General features: G+C 41.6%; 1 protein-coding gene across 1 annotated transcript; it reads left to right on the top strand.

Moving 5' to 3' along the window:
• Nucleotides 1-1,540: 1,540 nt before the first annotated feature.
• HSBP1 (heat shock factor binding protein 1) lies at nucleotides 1,541-5,411 on the top strand. Its single transcript, XM_054389679.1, has 4 exons — nucleotides 1,541-1,600; nucleotides 2,410-2,476; nucleotides 2,629-2,749; nucleotides 4,132-5,411. Exons 1-3 carry the CDS (start codon nucleotides 1,556-1,558, stop codon nucleotides 2,745-2,747), a joined length of 231 nt encoding a protein of 76 aa, XP_054245654.1. The 5' UTR covers nucleotides 1,541-1,555; the 3' UTR covers nucleotides 2,748-2,749; nucleotides 4,132-5,411.
• Nucleotides 5,412-11,631: the final 6,220 nt, after the last annotated feature.

The following is an 11,631-nucleotide window of genomic DNA, read 5'->3' as shown; positions in this document are numbered from 1 at the left end:
TTTCGTAAACACATCAAGCAAATAAATGTGAGTTCATTTCTTAGAACTTTTCAGAACTAGAAGCCATATTTACTTTTAAACAAAGAACAAAATTTCCCCAAAGTGGTACTAAGTAGGCTTTTTATTACCACTGCAGTGCACCAAAAGGCACATCGATAACACAAACACCCCGCATCTCACATTTGTTACTAGCTATGGAACAAAGCAGAGTGCGTCAGCATGTTGGATCGGCTTACAGGTGAAACGAGACATTGGAGAATCATCTGCTGCTAAAGGGACATGATCTTCATTCTCAAATCCATGTTCAACGTTTCTGTTAATTTCAGTTTCGCTCTTATTTCAGAATACATTAACCAGGCTGTGTAAACATCAACTCACTTCACAAATGAAATGGGAGCAGTGGGTAGCTTTGGTCTATAAAATCCTGTAGCTTTCACTTAGGAAATGCTAATCCTGATTTTATCCCTACCACAAAAATCCAGTCAATGAAGCTTTTCAGTATCTTAAAAGACCATGTCACTAATCTGTGGCAGTCAAGAATTTAACCCCAAGCATGCAAAATTATTTGTCCTTTCTTTCATGAAGACAATATGCCACAATAATATGTTCCCATTTACGTAACATTCCTGCCTTCCAGCACTATCTGTAATGCTGCCCTCCCTCCAGTGAGCCCCTCTCTCAAGCCAGATTACCTGCAAATGTTTGCTGGTTTAACTGCTTGTCTTAAATTAAATCATAGATAAAAAGGGGAAAGGCCTCCTCAGGCAGCACTGTTTCTTGGACTAGGAAAATACATTTCTAATCTCTTCAGTTTGCAAAGGTATTTTTTAAGAGCATAGGCAAAACTACTAAATCACCACACGAGGAAAGCTTTTATTCTATGATTGCATGTCATCTTAATGCTCTGGGAGGGGGAGATGTTTTAACACCTCGCATACTGCTGTGTGCTAGTGCTGCTTATTAGACACTTTGCTGAGTTAGCAGGCAGGAGCACTGAGGTGCCTCATTCTCACATCCTGCTGCCAGAGGGGACCAACAATGAAGGTGGGAATGGGCTGCCCAGTGAGGTGCTGGAGTCACCATCCCAGAGCTGTTCAAAAACCATGTAGACATGGCACTCTGGGACGTGGTTTAGTGGGCCTGGTGGTGTTGGGTTGGTGTTCTCAAATCTAATGATCCTATGGTTCTCTCAGTCTAAGGCGGCAGACGGTAAGGGCCCTGCAGGGAGGCTTCCTGCAGCCCGGGGAACACAGCCCCAGCCGGGGTGCGCAGCCTAGCACGGTGTGAGCGGGGTCCCGCGCTTACCAAGAGGACACCCTCCGTGCCACAGGGGCAGGTGTGGCGGGCAGCCGGTGCCGGGGCTGACCCTGGATAACCCCTGCCAGCACCCAGCCATTTCCCGCCAGAGCTCATTCCCCTCAGGCCCCAGGGCGCGCGGACTGCACCTCCCAGAGCGCCCCGCGGCCGTCTCTTCCCGCGAGAGCCGGCGGCGGAAGTGACCGGGGCGCGGCTCGCAAGCGTCGTTTCCGGGGAGCCGGGACCTGGAGCGGAGACCATGGCCGAGACCGACCCGAAGACTGTGCAGGAACTCACCGCCGTGGTGAGACCGCTGGGGCTGGGCCTGGGCCTGCCGCCTCCCCCGTAGCGCCGAGTGGGCGGGGTGCAGTCGCCCTGAGGAGAGGCCCCGGCAGAACGGGTGGAAATACGCCGTCCTCGTCCCGATCACAGGCCTGGCGTTACCTCCTGGGGCCCCGCGGGGCCGAGCTGGGGTGACCTGTGTCTGCGTGCTATGGTGGGGGCTGGTGGGTTTGAGATGTTGCTCGGGCCTTTTTTCCAGTGTAGAGCTGTTTCTGCCGCGTTCCCTTGGGAGCGGCTCAGGACAGAGCGCACTTACAGTCGTGTTTCCCATTCAGCGCCAAAGGGTGTTGTGCTCAGCTGCCGCTTCCCGGGCTGGCTGTGCTGCCGGCCGGGACAGCCGGGACCTCTTGGCATGAGGAGCCGTGTCTGGAAGGGATATGGTTAGGAGCAGAGAGTTCGGCAGTGTGGAGAGAAAGGCTGTTATTCTGGTACCGAAAACCTGTTATGTGATTAACATAGGACGATGGAAGCGGCTATTGTGGGATTAGTCCTGCTTGTGGAATGCAGGCATGTTCTACAATTTTCTTAAAATTTACTGTGAGCCTTAGTTCTCCTGTGTGTCCATTCATATGTGTGTGTGTACATATATATATCTATCTCTAAAAAAAAGATTTAAATAAATTATACAGCAAAGTTTGAGCATTGTTGAGCTCAGCAATGAAAGAAAACAATATAGTTACAATATTTGTGATTACATCTTATGTGAGATTTAATAGTGTAACAATCTTTTCAATTAAAACAAACTAGGTTTCTTTTTTTCCTTTCTGTTAGGTGCAGACGTTGCTTCAGCAGATGCAGGACAAATTTCAAACCATGTCTGACCAAATAATTGGAAGAAATATCCTTTATTTGAAGTCAGGTGGGATTTGTAAAATAAATTGAAAGTGACCAGAAGAGCTTGAGCAAATCTAGAAAAACACCCCAAACAAACTAAATATAAAAAAACCCAACCAGTACTAGATTGCAGTCATAGTCCTTAACTCCAGGAACTTGATGACATGAGCTGTCGCATAGATGACCTGGAGAAGAACATAGCAGACCTCATGACACAGGCGGGAGTGGAAGAATTGGAAGGCGAGAACAAGACCCCTGCTACTAACAAGAGTTAAAAGTGAGTCAGTTGCTTGCTAGGCTTGAAACAAATCCTTGGAGCAATTGAAATGACTGACTTCAAAGTATATTGGCTTTTTCCTTTGATTTGTAAGGTAGTCATAAATTCATGCAGAGAAGAATTATATAAAGGGAATTGTACTGTACAGAGAAAGAGTCATGTATTCAGTGTTGTATACCAGAGGCCTTAAGCTCCCCTAAGCAGGCTCCTGCTAGCCTCTTCACAGGAAATGTTTTCCTCCTCAGCATTTGGAGGAGAGTTATTTTCTTTGTGTCTAGTTAGTTTTGAGAAGGTGTTCATCCTCTGGTTCTCTGAGTGAGATCTGAAATAATGACTCTTTGCAAGAGGGAAGGAGAAGAGATGAGAAAAATAAGTAACAAACTAAGCTGTTATTTTTTTTTTCTTTCTTATCATATTTGAGTGTTCTGAAGAGCACCATGATTTCATGTGCATTACCAACATCAGCTCCAAGATCTGGAGCCAGAAAGCCAGGAAGAGTTGTGTGCTGCTCTTCCATCTTCTGTTCCCACTAAGCTACTGAGGACTGTAGACTTGCTGCTGTACAGGGGGGCAAGTGAATGAGTTACTGTCCATCAACTGTAAATTTTCCTGTGCAAGTCAGGAGCTTGCTGGGAGCAGGTGACTCACATATCACTGCAAAGCAGCAGGTCCTGACTCAGGCAGTGTAAGAGTATGCTCAGACATGAGGCAAGGTGTGTCGTAGGGCAACACACCCTGGAAAAAGAAATTTCTGGTTGAAAGGTAAATGTGATGATATTGTATGTTCATCTTATGTAATGTCTTACTTAATAATGTGCCCCTTACATTACACAAAAACACTGGAGAAGAAGATGCCTCATCTGCTTGGAATCAGCAGTTCAAAGTCTAGTACAAAAACCTGTAAATAAATTCAGGTGATCAGGCAGCAGCACAGACAGCACTGACCATAGTGGCATCTCAAAATGTAGGACAGCCAAAACTGTTCCAGCATAAAAAAAGTGTGTGTGTTGCTTAATTATAATATATGGGTACCAAGATTTCACTTCTGTTTATGTAGAGCTTGATCTTGTAATCCCCGGAGAACAACTGGTTGAAGTCCTAGATGTATCATAGTAGATGAGCATGTCTCAGCCTGTCTTAGACTTGAAATTGAGGTCATGTCTAGAATACTGTGCAGCCTGTGTGTGATGCAGGTGTGATGTCTTGCTCGTTAAGGTACCTATATTTTGTGATAATTTGGCAGAAACACAAATTGCTATGGGCTCAGTGCCCTCAGTGACAGTTCCCTTAGGGTGAACCCCACAAATGGAAAAATTCTGATGAGCATGATTCTTTTAATCCTTCTCAGTAATACATTTTTAATTATTATTTTATTCCAACAGGTTGCCAGTAACTTAAGAGGAATCCTGGAAGACATCTTTGTTTTTTTCTACAATTCCTTGGAATTACAGAAGAGCTTTTTGCAACTACTGTGTGCAAAAGCATTTTTATATTGTTACAGAGCTTGCATTCCTATTGTATATTGTATAGTCAGGGATAGGTTAGTATATCTTTTGATTTGTGTACTGTAATTTCACTTTTTGAAATCTTGTTATGAGGATCAATTAGTTGTGTTATTAAAACACAGATCTTATGGATCTCAGCTACTGACTGGGTGATGTCACTTCTTTCACTTTCTTACACTTTTTCTAGATGTTTCATTTTTGATAGCTAAACGTCTGGTGACTCCCATCACATGGAAATCTTAATGTGTCCTACGTAACTTTGTGGAGTGAAGCACAAGACTAAAACTTAGCACTAATCTTAGCTCGAGCATCAGTCACTCAACTAGTTGAAGACTGTGTGTTGTTTTCTCATAGATGTAATAAGGTGATTTTGGAAACAAGGCACTGAACATCCCAGTCGTGTGTCATGCTTCTGGTATTACCTTACCTGTGTGTCCCTAGAGCAGAAGCCAGAAACAGAGATGTAATGTTAGAGGCATCTTGTACACAGCTGAGCAACCACTGCCATACAAATCTGTTCTATTTAGACAGACAAGGAACTGTTAACTATGAAAAATCTCACTATGGGATTTAAGGTTTTTAACACTGAAACTCTTACTTTGAAACTGGTCATGTGTCATTTAGCATCACCTTAGAACACTAACTCTGATAGAAGTAGTGACACTGGATAGAACAGGGATGGGATTGCAGGAGTGTCTGTATGTGGTCTTTCAGTTTAAATCTGTGGCTCATTGTGCAAAACAGTGCTGACAAAGCAAGGATATGCTGAGCAACAGAAAAGGAGAGAATTGTGAAGCCTTGCTTCTCTCAGTAACAACTAACTGGAGCTGTTCAAGGTGTTTGCTTTTATAATGATATCCATATTTATAGGCCTGGAGGTTAATGGATTAACATTGGAGTATTTTGCCAATGAAAAGTCTGTACTATGTCACCTGTGAAGAAAAATGACCAATGTCTGACATTACTGACAATCATTGCAGTGCTCCTCTAGCTCTAAATATAAATCTAAGGAAGCACTGGTGACAGGCAGCAGTTATATGTGCACTGCACTTCAGGCGGGTCTTTGAATGTCACCAAATCATCACCTGTGTCTTATGAAAGCAACATGACAGGTCATTTTTCAAAACTGAGGGGAAAGTGTAATGAAAGTTAATATTAGGGGAATTTTGTGAATACAAGTGTATCAGTATGCCTTGTAACAGCCTTGGGCTCTTTGTAATGTTATTTTAAAAAAATCTAATAAATATTATGTGGTAACGAAGAGTCAGGTCATATATATTAAAGCAAAATTGAGCAAAAGTCTGTCATAACTTATGAGGTTGTCTTTAGTTATAAGTTATAGAAAGACTTTAGCAGAGCTGCTGTTTGTAGCATGTAGTCTAGAATACTGCTACTTGTCATCATGGTAACACACATTTGGCTTTTATCAATGAAACATTTGCTTCCTACAGTTTATTTTCACAAACAGGTGCAGATAAACGCACTCTACCAGAATTCTGGTATCCTTAAGAAGATTTTTCATTTAATCTCTGTCATAACAACAGTGTATTGTAAATAAGACTGGACACAGCTCTTCAGTGCCAACTGGTCCATGCTCTAAATGAAGCTGGTTATAGGCCAGAGAAACACAGAAAAATATGACACTGTCTGCAACAGCTACATTTGAAATCTTCCTTTCCGTGAGTTTAACCCAGGTCTCTCGCTTGCTGGCTCCTTTGGGATGGAGCTCCTAGGAAGTCACTTGGTCCTCATCTTGTGATTCTCACAATATTGCTGGCAGGGAGACAGAGAAGGGACATTTGTGCAAATCTGTGTTATCTAACCTCGTTTGGACTTAACACTCCCCGTAGAGGACCATTGGTTCCTTGCCTTAGATGAATGAGGCATGGAGAATTGGTTTGCTTGAGATCAGTAAAGAGACCTGACCTGCCTGTCCTCCAAACCCTGGGGAGTGCTGAAGTCACTCAGTGGCTTATGAAATTCATTCCCTCACACTGTAAATACATTTGACATGTCAAAAATAAAATAATTTTGATTCCAGATGGTATTGCTGTAAAAAGCCTGTAGCCAAGGTCAGAGACACTGTCCATCCTCTCTAAAATCACATCCAATTTTACAGGTTTTGCTGGAGTTGTTTAACAAAGCTCTTCACTCTCCTCTCAGATAACTTCCTAGCAGATGGTGCCGTCTAGTGGTCACACTCCAGCTCACAGAAGGAGCACTGCTCGGATTAATTAGTTACCTTTTAATGCACAAGTTCCAACGTTAGGACTTTAATGAGCCACATGCTGTTTTGAAATGTGGTTATTACCCAAGACACTGAGGCTTTGTTTACAATTAAGAAAATTAATAGGATACACAAATCCCTTTCTGAGTTTGAAGCCTTACTGTGTTGAAAAGAGCTGGTGCTCACTGAGATTTTTTTTTTCCTGACTCCAATGTAAAGTTAATGAAATTAGGTCATTAGGAAAATTAAGCATGGGAATGTTAACTTTACATCTTATAAGCACTCTGAGATAAGAAAGGTTAAACAGGAATTGTCTCTCTGAAAAATGTACATGCATTAATAGAAAGTGTTCTTTTATGTTGTGCTACAGACCTGACATTTTATTTATGAAGCCCTCTTAGATACAGATGGATAACTTTCCTCAGTTTACAAAGCCATGGAATATAGAATCCTGGCTCAAGAGATTTAATCTTGCTTGAAACAGCAACTGGAAAATGATGGAGTGAAGGGTTTCTCAAATTTCAGATTGATAGGTGTTCATGTGACAAATCTGGAGGGAAGACTTGTGACCCTTTTGTGCAAGCTCCCGTCCAGACGTGGAAAATACAGCACTAAAATCTCTCCTCTTAGGGGAAAAATGGAGAAAGTAGGCAAAGGACTACCTGAAAACTGGAGACAAAGGAAATTAGAAAAATTACTTAAGGTTTCACAGCAGATCAGTGTCTGAGACAGGCCTTTGACTCTTTCTTAAGCAACCTGCAAAAATCACGAGACAGACAAGGTAGCACTTGCCTGTCCCAAAACAGGTAGGCAGGCAGGTGTACTCACAAAATAGAGGGTCTGCTCCTGCACATCTGCATTCCCTGAAGAGTTTAGATCAGAAAAAAAAGATGAGCTGCAGAGCCTGCCTGTCTTCAGCAAACTATCCCCAATTTTGATGCAGCATTGCATTCTGTGTAGAAGTGGAGGTGCCACCACGTCAGCATGTAGGAATATCTTCAGCTCAGGCTGGGTGGACTACTGAGAAAGACCTGTCTGCTATTCTACCAGCTGACATTGCCAGTTACTCAGGCTCAAAGACATTCACCTGCAGGGCACATGAATTTTTACTTATAACATCCTCAGTCTAATTCCTCCTTCTCCAAGAATGTGAATTTTCCAACAGATAAAAGTTTCTGATGCAGCTGACTTCATTCTCTGGCAGACATGTTTGGTTTTGAAGACCAGATTCCCGTCTTTTTAAACCATATTAGGGAAGCTTTTTGCTATGCTATATCCACTAGCACAGAAATATCAGTTCCTTAGGAGCAACACAGAAAAGCTTCTAGGGAGTATTTTGTTTGTTCCTTTATTTTTACATGCTTTTTGAGAAGTCAGAAGGCCAAAGATATCCAGGACACACATTGCGGGATTTGGGCAAATTAAAACAACTGATAACACAGAGGAGAAAGAAACAAACTTTAGGATGTGAGATGCTACTTTCTAGACATTTAAGACCTCATGTGTGAAGCCTGGGTGAAGTGTCCATCACGGTCTGAGCTCTGACATATGACACATCCCAGTGGCGATATCAAAGGAGCACTCATTAGCTTCCCAAAGGCTGCTCAACAGTAGAACAGCAATTAATTTAGTTTGCCATCTGCTCTATAACAGGAGAAGTTTTATATCATACAACAGGTGCCCAATTCAGTTAGACTGTAAGAGACTGAACCTCAGCCAAATCTACTCTTCAAACCATGTTCACTCTATAAACAATTCTTTAGAGCTAAAGTGCAGTAATTAAAAAAATCAAAAAGTGCTGCACTGGTTACATATCTAAGGCCCAACGGTGCAAATGTTATTGATCTTTGCAAATAGATTGACTCTGGAAGGATTTTGTTAACTCTTGAAGTACCAGAAGGGAGATCCATCAAGGCTCATCACCAGATCTTTTAGGAAGAAGTTTGTGAATTTCTTCCTGGCTCTACAAAGCAGTACATTTTTAATGCAAATGACAGATCACCAAAGATAAAACAACCTGAGAGTTTCATTGCCTGAGAAACACAAGTACAGGACCTCAGTCACAGTGTTATCTCTTTAAAAAGCACCTAGTTCTGCCAACTGAAAGAATGATAGGTCAAGGAATGCTCATGTGATGTGTGTCAAAGACCAGCATAGCTTATGGAGAAGCTCCTCCTGCTATTGACGAACAAAACATACTGTAAACCAAACCAAATCTTCTTCAACAATTAATGGGACTGCAAATGTGAAAATTAATGACAAATGCAATTGACATTTATTAGAAGGGACATTGTTAGGATCTCCAATAAGGCAAGCAAAAAAATTTAATCAGGTTCTTATCAGAGGGTTACAAATAGATGTGTCATTCTAATAAATTTGACAAGTGTACCATGCAGCTGAGAATTGGGTGCTTCTTAAAAGACAATTAACCACAGATCCTTGAACAGGATTCACTGCTCTGGTAATTCTTTGCAAGTCTTTTTTCCCAAATTATTAATATTAGACTGTCGTAGAGGAGGTAGAGAATTGCTTACTTCTTCATGAGTAACCCAAGTTTAAATGAACATTTAACAAATTGTACAGAAACCATAAGCAAGAGCTCTTCCCTTCTTTGAGTGTTGTAGGTGGCAGTGCAGTAGAATATGGGGGTACCTTTCATAATCTGGTTTTAAATGTTCTTAATTTTATTTTTATGCAAGGTCTTCACACATTGGTTTTCTTTCAGTTGTTAAGACTTAACTATTGAGCAACTGTGGAAGTGAGTATGACTATGAAGTTTTAATTTCTTCCCCGAAACCATCAAGCCCCTCCCTTCCTTCATCCCCCATACACTCTGGGATTCAAGGTGATAGATGAGTCAGATAATTAGTGCCACTCATCAGAAAGACATGCAGTAAATTGAAACTTTTGAAGGAAAGGTCTGTCACATTTGCAATAAAGCTCTTGTTTAAATTCACAGTAACCCACCGTGGTGAGGGTTGGAAGGGACCTCTGGAGATCATCTAGTCCAACCCCTTTGCTGAAGAAGCAGCAGGTTGCCCAGGATTGCAATGTCCAGGTGGGTTTAGAATCTCTCCAGAGAAGAAGAATCCACAACCCCTCTGGACAGCCTGCTGCAATGCTCTGCCACCCTAAAAGTAAAGAAGTTTTTCCTTAAGTTTAGGCAGAAAATTCAATTTTGAGCACTCCTAAACCAACAGGAAACAGTAAAGAATATTTGGGAGAATGACACCAGCTGCTTTTTTTTTTTTCTTTTTTTTTCTTTTATATTTTTTATAATCTTTCCAGTGTTGTAAGCAAGGGTCTGGATATAAATACTGACAATTGGCACTATAAATTATGATCTTCTGCCTACTGAATAGTGAGGAGAAAAAAACAAATAAAATGCTGATTTAATCTCAGTTCTCACGCATTGAGCTTGTCAGATGTGTTTTCAGATTAACCTGCTCCTGCTTGATGTTGATGGCAGGAGTTGTGGAGACTGCTGAAGCACCTTCACTGAGGTTTGTAAGCGGTTCTGCATTTGCTTGCACCACCTGGAACTGGGGACAGGGTTCTGCATTATGGAGACAATGACGAGATGAATGGCTGAAGGAGTGGAGCAAGACAAAGCAGTCACCTCTGCATCTTTATTTGGAGGCCCTTTATATCCCAGTCATAGAATCATAGAGTCATATGATCAGTCCTGTTCCTTCTAAAGCTTAGACTAGCAGAAGTGTTCTGTTCTTCCAAATACTGTGAAACTTATAGGAGCTCTGTGTTCTTCCAGTGATAAAAGACAACAAACAGAACAGAAATTTCTACTGTCTTTACACATTTGTAGCCCCATTGATCCAGAGTGTTTTAGGAAATCCCATTCCACCCCTCCAAAACAAAATCACTGTTTCACACATCACACAAAATGAAAAACAGATTTATTGAACCTGAGGCGTATTTAAAAATCCAGAGGCTTTTCATGCCATAAATTATTTAAAAACATCTTTGAAACTACTCCATGGACAGAAGTTAAACAATTAAAATGCATAATCACATTTAAAAAGCAGCACCAAACCTGTAAGTCATTTTGTCACAGACACTGCTCCAGCATGGTTTGATTATTTAACGTTATGCTCTAAAACCAATTTATACCCTATACCCTTGATCTCTATTTCAATTTCAGGATGTTAATGCATGCACCATTGCTGTATTAGCTGATAGGGCAGAACAAATACTTCACGAAAAGTCATGATTAGAATTTCAAATCTCTCTCAGCCATGTTTAATATCCAAATGTACTCACCTCGCTGGCTCTTCCTGCTTGTTTTCCCCGCTGGAACCCCATGTTTTATACTGGAAAGAATGATGACATAACATCAGTGACAGGTGAACACAGAGCTCTCCAGGGAGTATATAGGTGCAGTCATTCCTGCCAAGAATTCTAAAATTATCAGGCATCAACTAAATATTTTCAAATCGAACTGTTACACACACAAACAGTCTGTCCCTCTTGGCAGGGAGAGCAAGCAGTCACCATGTGCCATGCTACAGAAATCTTAGAATCCAGACAGCTGACTCTGAAGATGCCAGAGGCTATTTGCTCATTTATGGTTAGACCTCATGATCACAAAGGTCTTTTCTAACCTAAACAATTATTTGATTCTATGGTTTTCTGCACCTCCACTTCCTGCAAACTTTCCTCTATTCTTTGTGTTGACTTTGTTTCACTCTGTACAACCCTGTGACGAGAAGATATTAGGGGTTTGCATCACTGAAGCACACTGCATGCTTTGAAGCCTCTAACATGGCCGTGAGCTCTGTTCACTCCTTGCTAAAGGAAACATGATAGATAAACAGGGAGACAGAAGCCCTGTTGCAAGGTAAATGATGTTGTATTCTGAGCACTGGCAAAGAAATAAGTGAAATTTGAGGAGCAGCTTAGTGATGGGAGTTTAGCTGGCAGGCAACGTTAACACAGGGGCTACTGTCCCCTGTATCATTAATGCTTTATTAATTGCATGCATACAGCCAGTAATGTGATTCATTACCTGGTCTTGTTCAAGACATATTGTGTGTAAATATAGCATGCTATTGGAATATGCCTTCCCAAGCATCTCAGACTAGCTGCCTGTCTATCAAAATGTAACATGTACTTGCACTCTTTGCAGAAGGCAG

The sequence above is a fragment of the Indicator indicator genome, chromosome 19 (assembly GCF_027791375.1).
Source record: "Indicator indicator isolate 239-I01 chromosome 19, UM_Iind_1.1, whole genome shotgun sequence".
NCBI lineage: Eukaryota > Metazoa > Chordata > Aves > Piciformes > Indicatoridae > Indicator > Indicator indicator.
Note: the sequence above shows the minus strand (reverse complement) of the source record. Positions and strands in the feature narration are given on the sequence as shown.

What these genes read in the sequence shown, in the direction of transcription:
- HSBP1 (XM_054389679.1), top strand. Translation starts at nt 1,556, where the DNA reads ATGGCCGAGACCGACCCGAAGACTGTGCAGGAACTCACCGCCGTG. An exon ending in TGCAGGAACTCACCGCCGTG is followed by an intron (nt 1,601 to 2,409) that starts GTGAGACCGCTG and finishes CCTTTCTGTTAG; the next exon opens with GTGCAGACGTTGCTTCAGCA. An exon ending in TGACCAAATAATTGGAAGAA is followed by an intron (nt 2,477 to 2,628) that starts ATATCCTTTATT and finishes AACTCCAGGAAC; the next exon opens with TTGATGACATGAGCTGTCGC.